General features: G+C 40.4%; 1 protein-coding gene across 1 annotated transcript in view; it reads left to right on the top strand.

The window, feature by feature from the left end:
* vil1 (villin 1) overlaps positions 1-11803 on the top strand; it is a 121766-nt gene that overhangs the window by 31031 nt on the left and 78932 nt on the right. The window contains exon 4 of the mRNA XM_039756426.1: positions 6389-6585. Coding sequence (XP_039612360.1) covers positions 6389-6585 — 197 coding nt within the window. The remainder of the gene's footprint in view (positions 1-6388; positions 6586-11803) is intronic.

Raw genomic sequence — 11803 nt, 5'->3', positions numbered from 1 at the left:
TTTTGATGTTCTTCTGGTTATTTTATTAGTGTTTAAGTACGTACAATATGAAATGATGAGGAGAAGATGCATACTGCACACACACAATGATCAGAACATGATTCAAGTGCATTCTCGAGGAGTTCTGGGGCAGCACTGAACCACCGTGTTACCCCGGCTGTATTTTAGGAAGCACGACAGGGGGGAAAATTTAGGGAAAGTATTCGATTGTGATCGTGCATTTTTTGCGTCCAGCTGACCAGCTACCACTTATTTAAAAAATCATTTAAAATAAAAATGCTGTATATACAGAAAGAAAACAAAAATTTGGAACATTAAAGAAAAGAAGCTAAAAATGTAGAACATTAAAAAAATGAAATGAAATGAAGCAGATCACTTCCTGATTCATTCCAGATATCAGTGTTAATGGGATATCCATATTTAAGTCATGGCTGATTGCAGCTTCAGAAGTCAATTGTATGGTGTACTGTCTTTAGTATATTTACTAAACAACTACCTACATCATATATTATATAATACATCATATTTGATCTTCTTTAATTTGAAATTAATTTAGTAGCTACTGTATCTATGTAGTAGCATCAACAGACACATAGTGAACATACAGACACATTATATATTATATACTTTTAAATTTGAAAAGAATAAAAATAAAAATAAAGAAAAAGGGGTTTATCAATTTCAGTACATGTTCAATTAACAAAGGAAATTTCTTTTATGTTTCTGTCCAACCCAGAGATCAGGAACACAGAACCGATAGTGAAAGTGCCCAGCATCATGACAGCTGTCATTGTGGAGGTGTGCTGTTTGTGAATATTTTCAGCATTACCTGTGAATCAGGTGATAACAGCACAGAACATGACTTACTTCCAGTACACTACAGCCCAAGCTACTTGAGACTAAACCACCCATACCAAGTGGCCACTGGCCAGCATCACCATTAGAATCAGGGAATTAAATGGGAGGAATTAAAATGCAATCAGAGATTTTACCTGATGGTGAGTGGAGAGTGATATATCTCTGTAGTTGTCTGGAAAAACATAAGCACTGGACCTGTGAAGACATGTTGTCAGATCCTTCAGTGGGCTTTTTTCTCTGAGAGTGCTCTCGGAGGCATTTCTATACCTGTCATCATAAACGTTTCACCATCATATCCTATCATAAAGAGAGATGACCTTTGCTGCATGTTCTAGAAAAAGTACAAGTATCCTGAAGCCAACTTGATCTGGCCTTGTCTGGTTGCCTCTTTGTTTTGGTGATCACAATGCTCAGCCATGCCACCTTAATACAGAATGAAATTCAAACCTAATCCTTTCCTTACCTGGTCAAATCAATCTCCTGCCCTGGTTTTCATACAAAATGGTCCACGGCTTCTAGGTGCAGGTTTTTTGTCATTAATTTACATTGATTTTTTTTATTTGTATTTAGTAATTTGTATCCATGATGTTGCAAATTTACCAAAGAAAAGCAGCCCTTGCATTCTGTTATATCACCTTAAAATTAAGTTTACCTTCTTTTACCGTGTGTAGAAAAAAAGCCATTTTGCCTACTTTACATCCATCCATTTTCTAACCCGCTGAATCCAAACACAGGGGTCTGCTGGAGCCAATCCCAGCCAATACAGGGTGCAAGGCAGGAAGCCAACCCACCGCAGAACACACACAAACACAATTTAGAATCGCCAATCCACCTAACCTGCATGTCTTTGGATTGTGGGAGGAAACCCACGCAGACACGGGGGGAACATGCAAACTCCACGCAGGGAGGACCCGGGAAGCGAACCCGGGTCTCCTAACTGCGAGGCAGCAGCACTACCACTGCGCCACCATGCCACCCTGCCTACTTTACAGGCACGTGCATATTTTCAAGAACAGCTGCATAACATTGTGAAAAAGATTAAAACCACTTGACTGAACCTCCTAAAGCAGCGTTTCTCAACCTTTAAGTATTTGCAACCCGGGTTTTCATAACAGTTTTAATCGCACCCCCCTAACGTTTTTTTGAAAGGAGCCCACTAATACCAACTTGTTCTTTTTTAATTAATGATATATCACAGATGCATATTTTATTATACCTACTTAACTTTTATCGACATTTATCTAATTCTATATTTATTTTTCTAGTATCAGAAGGTAGTTTTAGTTCATTTGTTTTGGTTTCAATAGATTTTTCATATTTTTGATTCTTGATTTCTTTTTTTCCACATCGTCGCGCCCTTCCTAGGGGGCCCGCCCCACAGTTTGAGAACCACTGTCCTAAAGCAAGGAAAAGAAAAATGAATAGAACTTTGTGTCAGGGTCAATGTCCACATGGCCCCCTAGTAGTTTCTAACCACGATGGGCATAGCAGACTGTGAAAGACAACAACTAGATCCAAATAGCCAAAGTGCAGGTTTATTACATCCCAGTTCAAACAGTAACGTGCAGTACAGATATAATAAAGTCAATAAATAATCTAGTTAAAAAGCATTAATACTATGGAGATTAAAAATGAACAACTAACACTTTAAAAACACAAAATGGAAAATTTCGAGACTTTAGGTTGTGCTCCTCAGCGTGTCTATCGTGGTTTTCTCCCCTCCATCTCACCAGCTCACCCAAGCGAGGCATCTGTGGTCTCAATTACCCAATTCTATTCACCACTTCCCTTTTTGGCAGTGGCACCTAAATGGCCTTCCATCCTCCCATACGCTACATTGCGCTTCCTTGATCCATGTAAGGGTCAATCCAAGTCCCCACTCTTATACAACAGCTCAGCAGGGACACCCCTTGTAGCACCAATGACTATGCTCCCTTACATGGGCTCAAGCACACTGCCTTCTCTCCCCACCACACTTAATTACTCTTCGGCAAAAGCCTTGCTGTTTCTTTTTGGCCACTGTCCTCCAACCATTCAGTTCTTCCCTCGTGCTGCTTGAACTCTCCTTTATAACTATTAATGGGCTTAGGTGTGTAATTACGCACCCCGGAGTGCTGGCAAGGCAATAAGCCTGACCATACGCATCTGCATGTGAATGCATGAACTGCTGATCATCTCATCAACACCTCAGAGCTGCTCCACCACATTAGCACACACCCGCACCCCGAGCTTGACCGGACTGTATAAATGAAAACAACTTGTGTCACCTCACTTCATGACACATTGAACACTGACTGATGTGTATTAGTAGTCCTCTCCAGGTTTTATTTTATACTGTATGTGTTGTAGGGGTGATCACAAGCAGTCCCTGAAACCAAGGAGAACCTAAAAAGGCCAAAAGTGTAATAACAGGAAGGGTTTTAATAAAGCTAGAACACAAAATCACTGGTCTGCAAAATAAAATTCTTTGTTTGCTACTGGGAACTTCAGAGCAGCTTGTTATTACGTTTTTTTACACTGATGTCATCTATGAAATCAGAATTAAGCTAGCATGTCAGGTTTTTGAAATATGTATCATTGATGTTTTGACACTTTTGAATATCAATATAATATATCAACATGATATCTAGACTTTGGACTATGTCCCACCAAAATTGTTTTGATGTGTTTATTCTGAAATTAAACCAAAAGACGATACCAGAGACACGTTAAAGCAAATTTATGTCAATTTACCTTTATATAAAAGTGAGGTCAGTGTGCCCAAAAATGATGGAGGCACTCACTTTTGTGCTGCACATCCATCTCTCTTTGCAAGAAGCAACAGTAGTCACCCATCATGCTCGTGAATGTTCCCCGATATCAGTTTTCCATCACCGTTATAGCTTGATGAAATCTTTCCCTATACTCATTACTGACATCGCCTAGATTTGGTGGAAAAAAGTCGAGATGAGAATGTAAAAAATGCATCTTCATTGACATTCTGGCTCCCATAAGCAGATACGCTTTCAGCAGGTTCTCCACAAGCTCAGCATTATTCTCTGCTCTGTGACTGCCAAGAAAATTCTGGACAACCTGCACGAATGCTTCCCATGCTGCTGATTCATTGGGCTTCAGTTTCCTTTGGAACTCATCGTCAAGCATCAGTTCACGGATTTCAGGAACAAATAAAAACACATTCCTTCTTTTTGACTTCACTTAAATTCTTTTAATTTAATTTTTAATTTCGATTTAAATTCTTAAATGCTGAAAAGCATCGCCATTTCTGTCCATCGCCTTGACAAAATTTTCAAAGTAATGGGGAATCTAATGATCAAAATGTCCTGAAATGCAATGTTATGTTTAACAGTAAAACCACTGCCTACTGCAATGTCATGTTGAGTTGTGTCATTATGCTTTAGAGTCCTATAATACTTGGTACATCAGTAACAAATATTTTTTCTGCTAATTAAAAATGAATAGTAAAAAAATAATAATAATGGCAAGGTAAACAACTCACAGCTGTTAGTAACGTGTGGCAAATTCTTTTATCTCAATGGCATCCCTAGTGGAATTACTGGTATTTATCAAAATGGTTATCCGCCTTTACTGTCCAGTCACCCTAGCTGTCCAACACCTGGAACGATCATAACTAAAAAATGGGACATGCTGGACGTAAAAGGTTTTCAGATTTGGAGTCAGCAAGTGAAACCTGTTAAAGTAAAGGAGGTGAAAGACTCCCAGTAGCAAAATGCTTGTTGACCAGTAAATTAGTAAAGTTTCAAAAGTCTGTTGTCTAATGGGCTTATGTAGAAACTAACAGTTCCTGCCTTCTTCATGTGAAGGCTGATCAACTAGTCACAACACTGCAGCACTACTACTTTCTCACCTTTATTATATTCCTTCTCCATATTGACCTTCTACTTCTTCCTGCCATTTGATCCCTTGTAAAATTCTCACCTCCAGACTCTAAGCTCATATATAGTCTTATGAGCAGAGGGGGTCATAAAGCTATGGCAAATTATTACTTTAAAGCAAGCCTTTGGAATTACTTAAGGGGTCTGGGAGAGCATGCAGAAGCCAGCCCTGGGGCTGTCTGTAATGAACAATCTTTAGCAACCTCAGATGCTCCTGCTTGGAGAGCAGTGAAATGTTGCATGTTGGTTGGGCAAGCAGCTAAGAACTTCACTGTATTCTGTACACATGACAATACCACTACTACTACTACTACCACAAGGTGAGCTGCAGACGGAGGAACCCATACATATTGTACAACAAAACCATAGTGCTCTCTATTAACATGGGTAAACGCCAACATGCTAATTTGGGTTCCCCATTGTATTAATTTATCTAGTTTAGGAACCAAACTGATCCTTTTCTGTCCAGAGGTGCCCCCTTATTAGTCATTGGAATCATCTGGGAACCATCCTGTGGCTATCAAATTAAACTTTTCATTATTTTGCAGTTAATTAGTTTTCTTCTCTGTATTTAAATGAATGAGACGAGAAGAAATTAGAAAGCAATACACTTCTCTTTGACATTTGCGGGAACAGAGGGTGACAACATGTTATTTATAACTAAAGCACGAAACACACTCTGTAGACATAATTCATGCAGAAATGGGGGGAATGTGCAGACATCACATAGGCAATAACTGGTTATGGGATTTGAACCCATGATGCTAAATCTATGAACTTGTAGTGGTACATACTGCACCCGCATCCACTGAAGCTAAATAAAATATTAAATTTCACACTGTCTCAATTGTTCTAGTCCAGCTGTTTTGTGCTTTTTTTCCCCCAATAACCCATAGCATAGAATAATGCATAAATATTGAACCATAAATGATACTTAATTACTTAATTAATTATATAGCACTTTTCTTACTACTCAAAATGATCTATAAAGAGGACACTTAGCAATAGATGTTATAATCTCGTTCCATGATCTTATTTTCTGCATTTTAATATATTCTTGTTTATTATGGATCTGGAGAGGGGTGACACATTGCCTGTTGTTTGGATGTATAATTATGAGTTTCCTTGTACTCTGTACATGTGATAATACCACTGCTATTATTACAACTATAACTATATAAAGTCAACTATGGACCTTTTTGGGTGTTGTTCTGCAATGTTCTAGTTTCCTAAAGCTACATAACAAATTGTCTACTGGCAACTCAACTTTCCTTTGCATGATCTTCTTCAAGACTAGAAAATACTGTGAACCTATTGTCATAGTGAAATGAGGCGGAGGAGGATCAGATGCAAGTTGTATAAGAGAGGAATGTAAATGAAATACACAGTAGCTAAAAGGAAAGAGAAGAGAAGACAGCAAGACCACCTAGTACATGTGTGATCCAGGACTGGTTCATCATTATCATTCAATGCTGCTCCTCACAATAAACTGTGATGGACAAACCCTGGAATTTGCCCAATTTAAATACATAAATGTAATGTAGACATAAGTGTAAGTGTACAATGGTTCTTGTGTATTCTGTTAGAAAAAGGGAATGGTTAGAATTATTAACTGGCACATATTTTTTCTTTTTTAGACTCACAAAGTCAGCAACAATTTCACCTACGATATTCACTATTGGATTGGAAAAGTATCCTCACAAGATGAGCAAGGAGCAGCTGCCATCTACACCACACAAATGGATGACCATTTAGGAGGAGTGGCAGTGCAGCACCGCGAATGCCAAGGATATGAGAGTGAGGCGTTCAGGGCATACTTCAAGCAAGGACTCATGTAACTATATCTTTACTTCTGTCATACATGAACTCTGATCTTAAATTATCTGAATGGTGAATCTTCAGCCTTAGGACAGGAAATCAATAAAATGCCACTTCTGCCATTAGATGCTTTGCACACTTATGGTGTATATAGCAGTTTCCATTGCATTGACCTCATTGCTGATGATCACAGTTTGAGTTTGTATATTGCATGTCCTGTCTGGGATGCCAGTAGTTCTGTGGCAAATCCTGCTTGTTTCTTTTCTTATGTGTGCTATCTAACATCTCTCTCTCTCTATATATATATATATATATACTGTATATAATCCAACGTCTGTCAGTATATCTGTCCGCTTTTCATGAGAGAACTACTTAACAGATTTAGATCGTTTTTTTTCTATAATTTGCTTGAACATTCTGGTTGATTTTGCGACTTCTTTCATCACGCTAAGTATTATAGTTCGGTTGCGGCACCAATTTGTTCGCACTGTGATGTGTAAGTCCCTGTCTTACACCCCAAAACATGAGGGTGAGTCTCAGTACTTTAGCAAAACCAGCTTTATTCTGATTGAAACAGGAACAGCATTGTTATTTATTGTAGCAGGATCTATCATTCTCCTATACACAGACACAGCAATTAGGCATGGTTGTGGCATTTTTGATGTTCCTTGCATCACCCAGTCGACGACAGGTTCTTATAGCAAGTCTGCGGTCGGTTCGGATTTGCTTTCGTTGTCAGCCGCTGCAGCACTGGGAGCCTGCAGTTGCTCTGGCAATGGAGAAGCTATCTTCCACAGATGTGGCAGTCACGCTTTTGGAAAGCTCTTTGACGTGTCGTCCTGTTGGTGGAAGTCACCGAGGAGAGGGGGAAGTAGGACCTCAGGAGCAGGGCACGGCCATTCTAGCTCACGAGCCAGCCTCCGTTTGAGTCACTCTACCTCTCACCATGTGTTGGAACGAACCTTGCTTCCACTTAGCTAGCGATACCTGTATGTACAGCAGACATTATCATCTACAGACTGTTAAAGAGTAACAATTTTTTTTCACGAGAGAACTACGTAACGGATTTAGATCAGGTTTTTTTCTTTAATTTACTTGAACATTCCGTTTCATTTTGCGACTTCTCTCATCACGCTAGGTATTATAGTTCGGTTTGATTTATTTGTGCAAATCCAGGAGGCAGGCTGCGGGCCAAGGGAAGGGGGAGTAGGCCATCCTCACTCAGGCACCAGCCTCAAGTCACTCTAACTCTTGCCTCTTGGAACATACCTTACCTCCTCTTAGTTAGCAATACCTGTTTGTTCAGTGGATATTATCATCTAAAGATTGTTAAAGAGTAACGTTTGACATTTTTGAGAGAGAGATCACAGCTATGTGTGTTTTAGAGGGTACCTGCTCATTGGCAGAGATATCATGGCCACGTGTTCTTCACCCCATGCGGGGACGCTCTCCCGTCAGAGCTGAATACGATCAGATAGAGTGGCAATATTTGACGTTGGAGATACATGGCTAGCTTTTCAAAATTTTTGGCAAAGAGATAACAGCTACATTCTTGCCCCGATAGCAAAACCAAAAATATTTTATATCATGAGCCCCTTGGATACGAAAGCTATTAATATAAATTCTTGTCCAAACAAATGATTCAATTTTTTTTAAATGTTTCACTACTACACGGGTGGAGCCACAGAGGACAGCTGGTACTGCATAAAACTCAATGTGGGTGGATGTGTTGCTTTATTATACAAATCCTCACCCATTGTCCAATCTCAACAAAATTTTGCAGACATATCCCACTTTGCAAGGAAGAGACAATAGACAACTTTGTGAGCTGAAATTTTGAATCTTGAGGTACTCTGTTTTTTTACCACTTTACTATATTGAATTTTATGGACACTGCCTTTTTATAGCATCTGCTATCTCAGAGTCAGTATCATTTAATTCCCCTTTACTATTCCTGATGCGCTTCACCTTCTACTTGACTGTTCTTTTACTACTAAAATACTGAAATAATCTTTCACCTTATCTGCTATATCCATCTCTAACCTCCTTTTAGCCAATGTTAAATCCTTCTTAATGGTTGCCCTCATGTTCTCATTAAACGTGTTAGTCTTATATGCTGTTTTTTTTCCTTTGCAGCCTCTTTATTATCTCACAATCCAAGGAAGGAAAGTGCAGTAAGTCCACACGTCAAAGAGTAATTTAACCCTCCTATGTGGTGTGGTATAAAACACCTAATAAAGTTTCTTGCACATTTATTTACAACAAATTTTTTAATAGTAATAATAAATTTTATTTATAAAAGCCTTCACAATCTCTTTGATGTTGTACATAAATATAATTTAAACAGAAACACATAATAATAATAATAATAGTAATAATAAAGGACGGCACAGTGGCAGAGTGGTAGTGCTGCTGCCTCGCAGGAAAGAGACCTGGGTTTGCTTCCCAGGTCCTCCCTGTGTGGAGTTTGCATGTTCTCCTCGTGTCTGCGTGGGTTTCCTCCGTGTACTCCGGTTTCCTCCCACAGTCCAAAGACATGCTGGTTAGGTGCATTGGTGATTCTAAATTGTCCCTAATGTGTGCTTGATGTGTGGCTGCATGTGTGTGTGTTCCCTGCGGTGGGTTGGCGCCCTGCCCAGGGTTTGTTTCCTGCCTTGCGCCCTGTGCTGGCTGGGATTGGCTCCAGCAGACCCCAGTGATCCTGTAGTTAGGATATAGCGGGTTGGATAATGGATGGATGGATGGATAATAATAATAGTAATACAGTAATTCCCCCAACTATCGCGGAAGTTACGTTCCATATCCACCCGCGATAGGTGAAAATCTGCGATATAGAAAGACCACATTTTTTTTTATAGTTTAAGCCTTAAAATACCCATCCCACATGCTTTAAACACATGTAAACTTATTAAAACACACTTTGTAAACAATTATGATATGTGGATGTCGGGGTAAGGATATGAGTAACATCTCTCTATTATAAAACATTTTAACTTCATGCAAGACAAGGCAGTGAGACAGAATAAGAGCTGCTGTACAGGCTTTTAAATGATTGACACGCAGAGCGATAAGCACAGAGCCAGCACAAAGTCCACAAATCCGCAATGTAGCGGGGGCGCGATAGCTGAACTGTGATAGAGCGGGGGATTACTGCAATAATAATAATAATAATAATAATAAAGAGTTCAAATGACCAAATGAATAAATAAGATAAAAACAATCAAATTACAATCAGCAAATAAATGCCTGAAGTTGTGGAAGACTGTCAAATGTACAGGAATAAGTTGTTCCACAACCTGGGAGCTACAGAACTAAATGTCTAGTCATTCAGTGACTTTTGTTTAATGTGGAGACAATAAGTAATTCTTCATTAGAAGACTATCAATTGTTTCAATAATGTTGTTATATTATATATGCAAACTGGACCTCAGTCATGGAGAAATTAATATGTAAGCAAAAGGAAGTTAATTAGATATATAGTATTTAACAGGTGTGAAAGGTGCTATATAGGCGCCCAACCCGACATAGACTGACAACGTAAGCACAGGTAAAAATAAAAAGAAAAGATTTATTTTCTTCCACTGGTGGTCACGTCTTCCCCGTGTCCCTCAGCAACAGCACAATCCCACAAAGCACCGCACAAAACAAATCAAAAATATTCTTCTTCTTCGTCGTCGTCGTCGTCGTCATCGACTTCTTCTTCTTCTTCTTCTTCTTCCACTCCTCCCAGGCAGCTTTGTCTTCGTCCTCCTCCTCCCGACTCTGGCACCTCGAGTAGTGGCTGCAGGCTGTTCTTATAGCCCATCCGGAAATGCTTCAGGTGATAATTAACCTAATTCAGGCTGCACTTCTGGGTGTGGCTGCATTCCAGCCCACATGGGCTTGTTAAGCCATGTAGCTCCTCCCGGTGGGGGCCATGGAGTCCAACAGGGCTGAGCCCTGGAGCCCCATGCCTGTGGCCCCAATGTAACCCAGGAGGGCTGCCACCATGTGTTCAGATTCAGTGTCAAAGGGGCGTCCCTGCAAGCTATGGGACCCGGCCATCCACCACACAGGAAATCAGTGCAAAGATATGAGTGAGGCAGTTATATGTTCCCAAGACTTTGGGTGAGTTAATAGTCTGCAGTTCACATACCAGGAGAAGGTGGGAGCGGAGGATGTCATCATCTATATGCTACACCAAATCCTCTCCCACTTGGACAGAGGCTGTGGTGCTGTAAGAATTATGTTTCTGGACTTCTCTAGCAATTTCAACACAATCCAACCTCTGCTCCTTAGGGAAAAGCTGACAGAGATGAGAGTAGATTCATACCTGGTGGCATGGATCGTGGACTATCTTACAGACAGACCTTAGTATGTGCGTCTTAGGAACTACAGGTCTGACATTGTGGTCAGCAACACAGGAGCGCCGCAGGGGACTGTACTTTCTCTGGTCCTGTTCAGCCTATGTACATCGGACTTCCAATACAACTTGGAGTCCTGCTACGTGCAAAAGTTTGCTGACAACACTGCTATCGTGGGCTGCATCAGGAGTGGGCAGGAGGAGGAGTATAGGAACCTAATCAAGGACTTTGTTGAATGGTGCGACTCAAACCACTTACACCTGAACACCAGCAAAATCAAGGAGCTGGTGGTGGATTTTAGGAGGACCAGGCTCCTCATGGACCCCGTGATCTTAGAAGGCTGGCGTCTTGCAACATCTGCAATAAGATGCTGCAGATGTTCTATCAGACTGTTGTGGCAAGCACCCTCTTCTAGCAGTGGTGTGCTGGGGAGGCAGCATAAAAAAGAGGGATGCCTCACGCCTGGACAAACTGGTGAGGAAGGCAGGCTCTATTGTAGGCACGGAGCTGGACAATTTGACATCCGTGACAGAGCAATGGACGCTGAGCAGGCTCCCGTCAGTCATGGAGAATCCACTGCATCCACTGAACAGGATCATCTCCAGACAGAGGAGCAGCTTCAGCGACAGATTGCTGTCACTGTCCTGCCCCACTGACAGACTGAGGAGATCATTCCTCCCCCACACTATGTGACTCTTCAGTTCCATCCGGGGTGGTAAATGTTAACATTACTCAAAGTTATTGTCTGATATACCTGCATTTTTATCACACTTTAATTTAATTTAAACTAGTGTAAGAGAAGACAGAACTGATGTATTTAAATTCATAAAAGGAATTAGTACAGTGGATGCAGGCTGTTACTTTAAAATGAGTTCAACAAGAACATGGGGA

Source organism: Polypterus senegalus, chromosome 6 (genome assembly GCF_016835505.1).
Source record: "Polypterus senegalus isolate Bchr_013 chromosome 6, ASM1683550v1, whole genome shotgun sequence".
Taxonomy (NCBI): Eukaryota; Metazoa; Chordata; class Cladistia; order Polypteriformes; family Polypteridae; genus Polypterus; species Polypterus senegalus.
This window is presented reverse-complemented; position numbering and strand designations above follow the sequence as displayed.